This window comes from Hemitrygon akajei, chromosome 12 (assembly GCF_048418815.1).
Source record: "Hemitrygon akajei chromosome 12, sHemAka1.3, whole genome shotgun sequence".
NCBI classification, from domain to species: Eukaryota; Metazoa; Chordata; class Chondrichthyes; order Myliobatiformes; family Dasyatidae; genus Hemitrygon; species Hemitrygon akajei.
In genome coordinates, this window is record NC_133135.1 from 40,694,806 (window position 1) to 40,709,666 (window position 14,861).

General features: G+C 43.0%; 1 protein-coding gene across 2 annotated transcripts in view; it reads left to right on the forward strand.

The window, feature by feature from the left end:
- The first annotated feature begins 8,169 nt into the window (after positions 1–8,169).
- mast2 (microtubule associated serine/threonine kinase 2) overlaps positions 8,170–14,861 on the forward strand; it is a 405,044-nt gene continuing 398,352 nt past the window's right edge. For both annotated transcript variants that reach the window (XM_073062969.1, XM_073062970.1), the window contains exon 1: positions 8,170–8,984. In XM_073062969.1, coding sequence (XP_072919070.1) covers positions 8,850–8,984 — 135 coding nt within the window. In that variant the 5' untranslated portion in view covers positions 8,170–8,849. The remainder of the gene's footprint in view (positions 8,985–14,861) is intronic.

Consider the following 14,861-nt stretch of genomic DNA (forward strand, 5'->3'; position numbering starts at 1 on the left):
CTTGGCCAGGTGCGGCTGGTCGTGGGTGGGGTGAGAGGACAAGGTCAGGGCTGGAGGACCCCGTGCTGGGGCCGCAGCAGCTGCAGTCCGGAGAGAGCGACCGACCAAGCGAGCGAGGAGTGCGACAGGGAGCAGGCACGCCCTCCCCCCCCCGTAGGATCTATCGGCCGACAAAAGTTTGCTTCAGTAGATCGCAGCAGTGTAGCTGCTCTGCTACTTACGAAACCCTGAGCCCGAATTAGGTTGTCTGTGAATACTTTAGCACCGGGTTCCCCACGAACATTCGGTGTGCTAAACAGGTTTAGAGGCAGCACCCATCTGTCCGCGGTCCAGGCCGGTAGCAATGACACTTCTCGCCGGCTGCACGAGGATATCACTGCATTTAGGCGACTGATAACCTCGCGTGGGTTCAAATTCAACAGTGGGTGTAACAGGGAATGAGGAAAGGTGCAGCTGACTCATATTGTTTCCTCGCGGCCCAGTGGCTGGAGGCCACTGAAGTACACTGTGTAGTGCGTGGCAGGGAAGCTACACGCATGCGCACTGGGCAGAAAGAACGGAACTAAAACCCCGCAACCCGGAAACAATCTCTCAACAGTAGTTATAAATTTATTTTCCTTTTTTTTTCGGGATCTACTGGGAAAGTCTCAAAGATCGACCAGTTGATCGCGATCGACAGGTTGGCAACCACTAAGTTAGGGGGTTGTTGTCTGTCCTCACCTCAAACTTGGCCCCACAGAGTGGGTGGCAACTGGGAGATCCTGCCTGTTGTGGTGGACGGAGTGGAGGTGCTCGACAAAGCGGTCCCCCAATCTGCGTCGAGTCTCCCAGTTGCCACCCACTTCAACTCTGATTCACATTCCCATTCAGATATGTCCATACATGGCCTCCTCTACTGCCATGATGAGGCCAAACTCAGGTTGGAGGAGCAACACCTCATATACCGTCTGGGTAGTCTCCAGCCCCTTGGCATGAACATAGAATTCTCCAACTTCTGGTAATTCCCTCCCCCTCCCTTCCCCCATCCCAGTTTCACTCTACCTCCTCCTCCAGCTGCCTATCACCTCCCTCATGGTTCCGCCTCCTTCTACTACCCATAGTGCTTTCCCCTTACATTCCTTCTTCACCTTTCCTGCCTATCTCCTCCCTGCTTCCCCTCCCCCACTCCTTGATCTTTCCCCTTACTGGTTTTTCACCTGGCACCTACCAGCCTTCTCCTTCCCACCCTCCCCCCACCTTTATGATGAAGGGTCGTGGCCTGAAACGTCGACTGTTTGTTTCCTACTGATGCTGCCCGACCTGCTGAGTTCCTCCAGTGTGTTGTGCCTGTTGCTTTGACCCCAGCATCTGCAGAGTATTTTGTGTTAACCTTCAGGGTGTTCTGCACAAGGATTCCCAAGTCCCTTTGCATCTCAGATTTTGGGATTTTCTCACCATTTAGAAAATAGTCTGCACATTTATTTCTACTACCAAAGTGCATGACCATGCATTTTCCAACATTATATTTCATTTGCCACTTTTTTTTTTCCATTTTCCTAATCTGTCTAAGTTCTTCTGCATCTTACCTGTTCCCTCAACACTACCCACCCCCTCCACCAATCCTGGTATCATCTGCAAACTTGGCAACAAAGCCATCTATTCCATCATCTAAATCATTGATATACAGCATAAAAAGAAGCAGTCCCAACACCAACCCCTGCAGAACACCACTAGTCACTGGCAGCCAACCGGAAAAGGATCCTTTTATTCCCACTCACTGCCTTCTTCTAGTCAGCCAATGCTCTAACCATGCCAGTAACTTTTCTGTTATATCATGGGCTCTTAACTTGGTAAGGAGCCTAATGTGTGGCACCTTGTCAAAGGTCTTCTGAAAATCCAAATATACAACATCCACTGCATCCCCTTTGTCTATCCTACTTGTAATCTCCTCAAAGAATTCCAGCAGGTTTGTCAGGCAGAATTTTCCCTGAAGGAAACTATCCTGACTTTGTACTATCTTGTCCTGCGTCACCAAGTACTGCATTGCATGGTGACCTATATGTATGTTGATAATAAATTTACTTTGAACTTTAGATAACGACTCCCTCATTGATCAGGTAACCTTGTTTGTAGTTGATTCCCAGCTCACCCCATTTTTACCTGATCAGAGACATAGCCCTTCCCTGCAACTTCTTTTGTCTCCTTCACAGTGGTGAAGAAAAGTCTTTGACCTGAAATGTTAACTCCATTTTTCTTCCTGCAGCTGTGGCCTGACTTTTTGAACCTTTCCAGCATTTTCTGTTTTTACTTTAGATTTCCAGCAACTGCTGCTTTATTGATTTGGTTAAAACTATCCGATTGCTGTATAATCTCATCTGGTTTATTAATGTCTTCAGTGAGGAAATCTGCAGGTAACAAAGTTATGGTACAGAGACAATTGTTGTTGTGGGCAGCAGTTACCCCGGACTTGTGCATGGCTTTGGTTTTGAAATAGATTATGAGAAAAAGAGTACAAGTAACCAAATGCTCTTGATAAATGGGGGATGCTGCAAAAATGTACAAATAACAAGGAGGAAGTGTAATTTTTATTGTACAACAATCAATTGTTTTGGAAGTTAAATCAGAGAAGCAGAATGGAAAATAAGAGTAGTTCTAAGAAAAAATAAAAGACATCCATTTAAATGCACAGAGAATGAAAACTAGGATTGTGCAGAACTAGATTTTTAATAAGCTGTGAACACATTACTGTGTTGTATGACTATGATTTCATAATTTACAAGTAACTTTGTATCTGAGAATGTGTACTTTATATCAGCATGTAGTATATTGGTAAATTAGTGAACTAGCAGCATGAGGTTTGTATCATTGTTCCAAACTGAAAATATTTTTTCACCAAAGATGATACTTTAATCTCACAAGCAATGCCTTTGTATGGAATTCAGATGATGGAGACATGAAGAGTGATGTCAGAGTATTGGTAGAGATGGCACCACAATGATTAAATAATTATTTCAGAAAAATATAAAATCCACAAAGAAAAATGGCATAGTCCATGTCCCTGAACGTCCAACTTGTTCTTCCACCAAGGTGAACACTGGAGGGCAGCACTGGGTGAACACTGGAGGGCAGCACTGGGCGAGCACTGGAGGGCAGCACTGGGTGAACACTGGAGGGCAGCACTGGGTGAACACTGGAGGGCAGCACAGGGCGAGCACTGGAGGGCAGCACTGGGTGAATACTGGAAGGCAGCAGTGACAAGAGGAGCAGCCTCTGACCCAGAACAGATTCCAGAGGCCTTCGCATACCTCAACATTTCCATCTGTAGGTGACTACAAGTGACCCCACCCACTTGGAGTCACTGATCTTCAAACCAGTGTCAAAGTGCCCTTTATAAAAGCATTTGTTGACAAGTTTCAATAGGTACATTTAATGTCAGAGAAATGTATACAATATACATCCTGAAATTCTTCTTCTTCGCAAACATCCACAAAAACAGAGGAGAGCCCCAAAGAATGAATGACAGTTATGTTAGAACCCCAAAGCTCCCCCAAGTTCAAACTATTAAACCTATCCTCGAGTTTGCGTGTTAAAATTCTTTGCATTTATTGTTGATTTACTGTGAAACTACCTACACCATACATTGCTGAACCTTTTGAAAAGGCAGTTAAGATTTGACTATACTGATGTGTCTGAATTACATGCAAAGCACATCTGGTACAGATGGATTATTTCCTTCCCTAATGGGTATTAGTGAAGCAGACAGGGTTTTAAGACATCTGTTTGGTTCATGGTGTTTAACGTTAAATTGACATTCACTTTTTTACTACAGGTTTATTTCAGTTCAGCTGCCACGGTGCAATTAATACAGATAACTTGCCCAGATCTAGGAGTGCAAGTCCAGTAAATTAACCACTGTGCTGCCACAACTCATTAGCACTGCAAACAAAATCTGTGTGAGATCTCTGAAACAACATCCCACAACAGCATATTCCAGGCAAAAAAAAGGTAGACAGAGAGAAAAAAATTTCAGCTGTTTGCTGCGCCTAGATTAGGGGTCGAGAATCTGAACATTATTGAGTTATGAAGCAGTTCTGTACACAGAGGGTGCTAGAAATTTGCAACATTCCTCCACAGTTGTTAATTGATATTAGGTCAAGTGCTGATTGTATATCCAAGATTGACTGTTCTTAGTTTGTCCTTAGTGTTAAGGGAAATGGAGAACAAAACTGCAGGAATATGAAATCAGCTTATGAATCATTCAAGGTCATATTAATGGAGTCACAAGAGACTGCAGATGCTGACATTTGGAGCATTAATTTGTGGGAGGAACTCAGTGAGTCAAGCAGCATCTGATTAAGATATTGCTCAACCTGCTCAGTTCCAAGAGCAGATTTGTTTTGTTACTCTATGGTTGGAACAGGGTTAAGGGTTAATTGCTCTAATTACATTCCTATATCTCATGCATACTATGTTGTTACTCTTCGGTGAGCTCTACCTGCTACAGGTTAACAAGAGAAAAAACACATTTTAGTTTCTGTACTGTTACTGCTCTTCGTATCTAACTATTTTATGGTATTGTTAATTTGTCTTTAGCTCAACAATCATTGTTAATGGGAATTATGCCTGACACATCCTGTATTATACTTCAGTCTCATCACTTCCTCTTTTGGCAGATCCTGCTGGATTACACTACAGTTGGTCAATCATTCTCAGAATCAGAACCAGGTTTAATATCACTGACATATGTTGTGAAACTTGCTGTTTTGCAGCAGCAGTACATTGCATACACATAATAAAAATAACAATAAAAATAAAACTATAAATTACAATAAGAAATGTATACAGTGAATTCCAGTTAATTGGGCCATCGGTTAATTGGGACAGCTGCTTATTTGGGACAACTCTTGAAGAAGGAAGGCTAATTGAGAAAATGGCCGGGATTTCCTTGGTTTTTATGGAACACTTAGCCATTTAATTAGGACCAGAGTCTGTTGCTGAACGGTTTCTAACTTGTGTCAGTCGTGTGCACTTGTGTGACTATTAGACACTACACCGTGCTTGGAGAGGGTGGTTTTTAAACAACGTCAGTTGCATGTGTTTTTGTTCAGAAAGCAGTGATTTTTGTCACTGATAGTTGGCAAAAAAATGTTTCACTCAGGGCAGATCTTCAGAGATGTTGACACCGAGGCACCTGAACCTCACCACTGCTGATCCCTCGATGAGGATGAGTGGACGTTCCCTCAACTTCCCCTTCCTGAAGTCCACTATCAATTCCTTGAGCTTACTGATGTTGAGTACAAGGCCATTGTTGTGACGCCATGCAACCAGCTCATCTGTCTCACTCCTCTTCACCTGTCACCATCTGAAATTCTCCCGACAATAGTTGTGTCACTGGCAAATTTATGGATGATGTCTGAGCTGTGCCTAGCCACACAGTCGTAGGCATAGAGAGAGTAGAGCAATGGGCTAATCACACATCCTCGAGGTGCGCAAGCTTTGATCTTCAGTGAGGAGGAGATGTTATTTGCAATCTGCTTTGACAGTGGCCTCCCTGTGAGGAAGTCAAGGATCCAGTTGCAGAGGGAGGTACAGAGGCCCAGGCTTGGAGTTTCTTGATTAGAAGGTATGATTGTGTTGAATGCTGAGCTGTAATCAATAAACAGTAGCCTGACAAAGGTATTGCTATTGTCCAGGTGATCCAAGGCTGTATGGAGAACCAGTGAGATTGCACCCACTGCAGACCTATTGTGGTGATAGGTAAATTGCAGTGGGTCCAGGTCTACGTTTAGGCAGGAGTTGATTCTGGCCAGACCAAACTCTCAAAACACTTCATCACACGTGAGTGCAACTGGGAGATAGTCTTTGAGGCAGCTCGCCCTGCTCTTCTTGGGCACTGGTAATGCAAATGGGAACCACCAGCTGCAGCACTGAGGGATTGAAGATGTCTTTGAACACTCCTGCCAGTTGGTTGGCACACGTTTACAATGCCCTTTCAGGAATATCATCAGAGCCTGATATTTGCGAGGATTCGACCCTCTTGATAGATGTTCTGACATCGGCCTCCATGACAGAGATCACAGGGTCACCAGATGCTGCAGAGATTCACACAGGGTAGTTTTATTCTCCTCTTCAAAGCGTACATATAATGTGTTGATAATAAATTTACTTTGAACTTTAGAACTTTGATCATCACAGCCATTCATGATGAAAGGTTTTGCCCTGTAGCAAGTAATTGCCTGCAAACCCTGGCAGAACTGACATGCATCCAATTCCATCTCTAACTTCAATCAAAGTTGTTTTTTCACTCTTAAAATAGCTTTCCAGTAGGTTGTATATTCTTGTATCATTCTGGATCACTGGTCTTGGATGCCATAGCTTTAGCCGACTATGAATCTCCTGGTTCTGGTTCATCTACAGATTTTGGCTAGGGTATGTTCAGTATGTTCTTGAAGGTAAACATCTTGATAAAGTTGGTGACAACTAAAGTTGGTGGCCTATTAATTTCAATTCAAAAATGAGTCTTTGAATATTGTCAAGTCTGCTGACTCAAAGCAGTTTTTAAAGCACTCCTCTGTCTCCCTTGACCATAACTTCTTGGTCCTCACCACTGGTGCCGCAGTCTTGATTCTCTGTCTACATGTTGGGAGTAGAAATACAGCCGGGTGAGTGGATTTTCCAAAGTGTGGGTGTGGGATAGCGCGGTAAGTTTTCTTGATGGTGGTATGACGGTGATCAAGTTTGTTGGCTCAGCTAGTTCCACAGGTGATATGTTGGTGGTAGTTGTTCAGAGCTGTCTTCAAGCTGGCCTGGTTGAAATATACTGCAATGATAGTGAAGGCATCTGGGTGTGCTGCTTCATTACTGCACGAGAAGGCAGGACCACATGCCAGAGAAGTTTGAGGCCGATTGGCTTTTCAGAAAGTTGTACTGTCTTGAGATAGATTCCCTGCTAATGTTAACTATTCCCATAGGTCAGACAGTGGCTTCTAAACTTAACCAAACTTTTATGGAAGCACATGAGATGGCAGATGATCTCAATCCTTCCTTCCAAAATGTAATATTCTCATAGACTGATTGGACTCTTTGGCCCAATACAGCTGAAAAAGGTGAAGGTGCATTGAAGAAGGACACCTTTGACTTCCATTGAAGGACACTGAAAACAAGGAAAAGAACAGAGGGGCACAGAACTTTTCAAACAAACCAAATTAAATTCCTCTTTTCCTATCAGTGACAATGTCCGTAGACCCTGCAGACTTTATCTATCCCTCAAAACAAGCTTCATCAAACAACAATAGGATCAGACCTTTACCATCTTTCATCACCAGCTCCATAGCAAAGAAAACCCAGCAGCATCTCTACTTTCTGCGACGGCTAAGGAAAGTCCATCTCCCACTCTCCATCCTCATCACATTCTACAGAGGTTGTACTGAGAGCATCCTGAGCAGCTGCATCACTGCCTGGTTCGGAAATTGCACTGTCTCGGATCTTAAGACCCTAGAGCGGATAGTGAGGTCAGCTGAGATCATCGGGGTCTCTCTTCCTGCCATTACAGACATTTACACCACACGCTGCATCTGCAAAGTAAACAGCATTAAGAAGGACCCCATGAACCCCTCCTGCAAACTTTTCTCCCTCCTGCCATCTGGCAAAAGGCACGGAAGCATTCAGGCTCTCACGACCAGACTGTGTAACAGTTTCTTCCTCCAAGCCATCAGACTCCTCAATACCCAGAGTCTGGACTGACACCAACTTACTGCCCTCTACTGTACCTGTTGTCTTGTTTATTATTTATTGTAATGCCTGCACTGTTTTGTGTACTTTGTGCAGTCCTGGGTAGGTCTGTAGTCTAGTGTAGTTTTTGTATTGTTTCATGTAGCACCATGGTCCTGAAAAGCGTTGTCTCGTTTTTACTGTGTACTGTACCAGCAGTTATGGTCGAAATTACAATTAAAAGTGACTTGAGTTGACTTGACTTGATTTATGATGACTAGCCAGGATAGCAGCACAACTTTAAAATGGTGCAATGGGCTGACTTGCAACCAACCGAATAATGAGTTCAAGAACTCAAGTGTAAAGATGTTGAGCCGAGAAACCTGCCCCCCGCACGCCCCAGCCCACCTGCCCAGACCAGATGTGCTCCCGCGCGCGCGCGCCCCCCAGCGGTGCTTCCGGCCTAAAGGTCAAGTGCGCCAGCCACCGGAAGTGAGTGCTGTTGAAAGGGAGTAAAACAACAACAATAATAAATTAAGTCTCATCATCACTGTCATCAGCCGGGTTGATATGTCCGTCGCATTGCGGCTGGCGTGGGACGCGGCATGTTTTCGGGACGACGGTGAACGCGGCGATGCTGACAGCGGAACAGTTGGTGTCAGCGGCAGTTGGGGCAGCGGCTTCTCACCGGTAACAGCGTCTTGAACTGCGGCTGGAGCGGGTACGAAGGAGACTGGTGGCCAGCGTGGAGCGGGGCCCTGCACGCCCTGCAGATGGCTTAGCTTTAACCGCAACTGCGGCGACGGTCGAACTTCACTTTCTACCGTCTCTTGGTCCTGAGTGAGAGCGGCTCGCAGTCCTGGAACAAGGGAAAGATGCCCGAGAGTGGCGGGTGCCTGCATCTCGTCACCCGCTGATTAATTCATTCATTCCTTCCTTCCTCTCGGCCAATTCCCAAACGTTTTTTTTCCTTCCCGCTTTTTTGTTTTAAAACTAAACGTGGACCACCCTTTCAAAGATGTGTCTCTACCAGTTGTGGCCTGGAGAATAGATTCGCCTCTTTAATCTTAAGGAGGATAATCAACTTTTTTTTTGTTGGTTGTTTTATTTATACATGTGCTTAAATTAGTTTTGGGGGGGGTGGTTTTGACTGCTGAGCAATGAAGAAATCTGGAACATACATCAGCCTCAAGACCAAAAAGAAAGCTTCGAAACAGTTCTTGTGGGATGAGCACAGAAGTGCAAACGAAGTTCACCCTAATCAAGAGTGTAGGAGCGAAGTGCAGAGAGAAAAGGTGAGCTCATCTTCCTCATGGTGAATTTGTGGATTATTCACGCTTTCATTTCCAGTATTGCTTTTGACCTGCAGTATACGGAAAATGTTTCTAGCTATTGTGATCAAATTGTAGAAATCCTGGAAGTTTGCGGCATATCATTGTATTTAGTATGATTACATTTGAATATTACAGTGAATCAACAGCTCATCATAAACGTCTCTTACTAGTACTCACAGGTACTGACTTGCAGACCGTTAGTGCTTCCCTGATTTTTTTTTCAATATGGTGTTCTTGGACGTGGTAAATATTTTAAATCTCTGCTGACTGATTTCACTGCTGAGAATCAAATTTATTATCGCACACAAAATGCTGGAGGAACTCAGTAAGTCAGGCAACATGTTATTACTGTAATATATGACGTGAAATTTGTTCCTTTGGCAGCAGTACAGTAGAAAGACATAAAAATTACCATAAATCACAAAACGAATAAATATTGCAAAACAAAAAGAATAAGGAATTAGTGTGCGTGGACTGTTTGGAAATCTGATGATGGAGGGGGAGAAGTTGTTTCTTCAATAATGAGTGTAGGTCATGATGGTAGTAAATAGAAGAACGCATGTCCTGGATAGTGAGAGCCATTATTGAGGCATCACCTCTTGAAGATGTCCTCAATGTCAGGGAGGGTTATGCCAACAATGGAGGTTGCTGAGACAATCGGCTTCTGCAGTTTTTTCAAACCTGTGAAACAGAGCCTCCATACACAGTGGTGATACAAGCAATCAGAATGTTCTCCACCAACATCTGCAGAAATTTGCAAGGATCTATGGTGGTGACATTCCAAATCTTCTCAAACTTCTAGCAAAGTAGAGCTTCTGACGTGTTGTCTTCATGATTACATCAATGTGTTGGGCACAGGACCAGTCCTCTGAGATGTTGACAGCCAGGAACTTAATATTGATTACCTTTATCACTGCTGTCCCTTCAATTAGGACTGGTATTTGTTTTCCCGACTTCCCCTTCCTGAAGTCTGCAATCAATTTCTTGGCCTTGCTGACACAGTGCGAGGTTGTTGCTGCAAGATGAGTCTACCAGATAATCGATCTCAATCTTATATGCCTCCTCATTACCATCTGAGACCTGGATGAATGTGATCTTACTATGTAGTCTATAGAAATCTCTTTATTAAACACTGTTAAATCTCCAATCAATCTTTGAGGTTTCCCAAAATCTAACACGGCCCTGCCAATCTTTTGTCATATTGAAAGACTTAAGTTCGGACAATGTATTTGTAACTTCTCTCTACCCTGTCTACTGTTAACCTTTATTCTGCAATGTAGTTTGCAGACTAAACTTTTATTTATGAGATTACTGAAACTTGCAACTTCAATTTCAACTGAAATATGTTTACTTGTAACAAAAACAATATATTGGAAACAGGCAGCATCTCTTGAAAGGTAATGTTTCAGGTTGATTATAAATTAATGCAGAAAATACTAGAAATACTTAGCACTTCAGGCTAAATCTGTGGTAAGAGAAATGGGTCAATTAGAAACATTAACTCTGTTTCTCTTCCCACATATATGGCTTTGTTAATCGTTTCTAGCAGTTTGCCTCAATTTTTGATTTCCAGCATCTCAAAAGTTGTCACCCTCTACCTGGTTGGCATGTTAAGTATATTTCATGATCATACATAAGCATATTTTTGCTGGTTTCTGATGTAGGCAGTGTTGATAATGTGGAGCTTGCGATGATTTGTCTGCAGATCTTAGAACTGGCTTATTTGTACTGTTTTTATTGAAGAAATTATTCAGTGCGCAGTTGTTGGGCAAAAATTTGCACAGCACAAAATTTTTGCACACACTGGTCATTGCAAATTAGAGAGAACATTGCCCAACACCAGTTCCATCTTTCCCATTGTGATTCCTATTATCAAGTTCCTTGGCCTTAGTGCCTTTACTTTTTTTCCACCCAACCCCTGTCTTCACTTTTATCCTCCCCCATCCACATTTGGTTCCATCTGCTTTTTTTCCTTGTCTACTTCCAGCTATCACCCACCTGCCTCAGTCTCCCCACCCTACTCCTCCCTCTTCTTCTGCTCATCAGCGTGGCTTTGTTATAGGAAGTCAAGCTTGACAAATCTACATATGTCTTTTTGAAGAGGTAACCATAGGGCTTGGGGGTGTTGTCTGTCTGGAACTTCCCAAGGCCTTTAACATCGTCCTGCATGGCAGGCTGATCTGGAAGGTTAGCTTCCATGGAATCCAGGGAAAGTTAGATGGATACTAAATTAGCTTGGAGGTAGGAAGCAAAGGGTGGTTGTTGAAGGTTGTTTCTTGAAAGGGAGGTTGATGACAAGTGATGTGCTATAGGAGTTGGTGTTCGGACCCTTGTTACTGTTACTTTAATCTGATTTGATTGCAAATGCACAGGGTTTGATCACTAAGTTTTTGGATGATACAACATTTAAAAATGTTGATAGTAAAAAAGGTTATTGCAGATTATAGGGGGATTTTGATCATTTGCTGAAGTGAGTCAAGGAGTGGCAAATGGATTTCAGTACAGATATGGGTGAGATAATGCATTTTGGGAGGTCAAACCAGTGTAGGTCTGATACTATGAATAGTTGGGCACTAGGGAGTGTGATGGAACAGAGGACTGAGAAGTACAAGTGTGTGGTTTGTTGGAAGTGGCTCCATATGTACACAGGATGAGCAATAAGGCATTTGGCACACTTACCATCATTAATCAGGGCACTGAGTAAGGGAGCTGGGACATGATGTTGCAGTTATGTAAGTCATTGGTGTGGCCACACCTGGAGTACTGTGTACAGTTTTGGTCACTCTATTACTGGAAAGATATGGTTAAATCTAGATTCAAGATTCAAAAACTTTATTGTCATTCTAACCGTACATCAGCTCTGCAGGGCAGAATGAGACAGCGTTTCCCAGGAGCAGTGAAATCTAAAGAGTGAAGTAAAGATTTGAGGATGTTGCCGTGACAGCAGGGCCTGTGTTCTAGAGAGAGATTGCAGAGGGTAGGTCTTTATTCCTTGGAAAATAGAATATTGAAGGGTAACTTTATTGAAGTGTTTGAAATTGTGATAAGGTGGATGGTAAGGGATATGTTTGAATGCAGGAAATTGGGGTGAGCTTCTGAGTGCACCATGGTTAGCATGACTTACTGGGCCAAAGAGCTTGTATCCATACTCTGTTGCTCGATGACTTGGCCCAAAAACATGGGCATAAAGGGGGAAGCGGTCCTGCACTGTGAGTATAGAGAGTTAGGAAAGAGGCCAAATAACAATACCTCAAAGTTAGTAATCTCTGGAATACTCCTGGTGCCTTTTGCTAGTTATGGCAGATATATAAAGATAGAGCAGATGATTGTGTGTCTGAGTATCTGGTGCAGGTTGTAGGTTCTTGGATCACTGAAACCTCCAGTGGCGATCAGAGTGCAGTGTGTTAATTTGTTGGGCATTTTGCGATAAAGGAGGTGGTAGTGTTAGACCATTAAAGAACATTAAGGTGGTTAAGTCTCCTGGGTCTGATGGGATATACCCCAGGTTATTGAGAGAGGCAAGAGGTGAGGTTACTGGCGCCTTGACCAAGATCTTTGTATCCTCTCTGGCCACAGGAGAGATCATGGAGGACCAGTGAGTAGCTAATGTTGTTCCATTATTTAAGAAAGAAAATGGAGATAATCTTGGAATGTGAACACTGACATCAATGGCAGGAAAGCTATAGGACAGGATTGTTAGGTATAGGATTTATGAACAGTTTGAAAACCATGAGCTAATTAGGGACAGTCAGCATGGCTTTGTTTGGGGCAAGTCAGGTCTTAACTAGTTTGACTGAGATTTTTGAGGAGGTGATGGTGATTGATGAATGTAGAGGTGTGGATGTTGTTTTTAGCAAGGCATTTCTGTCAAGGGAGGCTCCTCCAGAAGTTTAAGATGCATGGTATTCATGGTAACTTGGCTGTTTGGATTCATAATTGGCTTGCCCATTGAAGACAGAGTACGGTAATAGTGGCTGAAAATTATACTAGCTGGAAGACCATGACTTGTGTTCTGCAATGATCCATTTTGGACCTCTCCTGTTGGTGATTTATATAAATGTATCAGAATCAGGTTTAATATCACCAGCATGTGTCATGAAATAACTGGGTGAAAACGTAGATGGGTGGGTTAGTAAGTTCGCAGTTGATACCAAAGGTTGATTGTGGTGTTGATAGTATCAAAGAATGCTAAATGATACAGGGATATAGATCTGCTAAATGATATAGGGGTAAAGGTGGAAAAATGGTAGATGGTGTTTAATCCAGCCAAATTTGAGGTGTTGCACTTTGGGAGATTAACCATGACTTGTCCTTTTGCGTTTAATGTAAGGCAATTAACAGTGCTGAGGTACAGAGACACCTTGCGGGTCTAAGTCCATAGCTGCAGAGGTTGATGGGTGATAAAGAAATAATCAGACATGCTTGCCTTGAAGAGTCAAGGCATTGAGTTTGAGAGTTCAGAATTCAGAGATGCAAAAGGATTTGGGAATCCTTAAGGCAAACACGAGGAAATCTGCAGATGCTGGAAATTCAGGCAACACACACAAAATGCTGGTGGAACACAGCAGGCCAGGCAGCATCTGTAGGGAGAAGCGCTGTCGACGTTTCGGGCTGAGACCCTTCGTCAATCCTTAAGTATTCCCTAAGTATTAAATTGTAAGTTGAGTTGGCAGTAAGAAAGGCAAATTCAGTGTTTGCATTTATTTCAAGAGGGCTAGAATATAAAAGCAAAAAATGTAATGAGGCTTTATAAGTTGTTGGTCAGACCACATTTGTAGTATTGTGAGCAGCTGGGCCCCATATCTAATAAAGGACCATAAGGCAGGGGAGCACAATAAGGCCATTTGGCCCATCAAGTTTGCCCTGCTGTTCCATCGTAAGTGACTTATTATCCTTCTCAACTCCATTATTTTGCCTTCTCCCCATAACCTTTAATGCCCTAACTAATCAAGAACCTATCAATTTCAACCTTAAGTATACCCAATGACTTGGCCTCCACAGCTGTCTGTGGTAATGAATTCCACGTTGTGCTTGCATTGGAAACAGTTCAGAGGAGGTTTATGAGAATTATCCCAGGATTGAATGGGTTAAAATGAGGAGCCTTTGATGGCTCTCAGCTTGTACTCACTGAAGTTTAGAAGAATGAGGGTGGGAATCTTTTTGAAACCTACTGAAGATTGAATGTTTCCAGTAGTAGGAGAGTTGAGGACCAGAGGGCACAGCCTCAGAATACAAAGGTGTCCCCTTAGAGAAGAGATGAGGAGTGGCAGAGGCTGAGGAGAGACTGATAGATGCTTGTAGGATTATGAGAGGCATAGGGAAGGCTGCTGGTATAATTTTCTCAGGGTCAAAATGTTTCATACTCGAAGGCATACGTTTAAGACAAAATGGGTTAAGTTCAAAGGAGATGTGTGGGTCAAGTTTATTTTGCACAGTGTGATTGGTGCCTGGAATGTGCTCCCTCTCCTCTTTATACTGGCTATCTTCCCTCTCCACTCCTGGCCCTGATCTTTAATGTTATCAATTCCTTCATCCCACAGATGCTGCCTAATCTGCTGACTTCCTCCACCAGTCTGATTTATGTAAACAGAAAGGATTATATGTTTCTGTTGCCTTTTTAAAAAAATTTAATATCAAATGAAAATTCACTGAATATTTTTTACTATTTATTTGAAATGTACAAATTAAGGGAATTGTAAAATAATTACAATAGTATCAGAAACCTACTAGATAAATCAGACTTGGTGGAGAGAGCAGATTATTTCATGTTCAGGCTAGGGCCTTTTCAGAACTGAAGTTGGGTCAGAGTTACAACAGACCATGGAATAATAGAAAAAC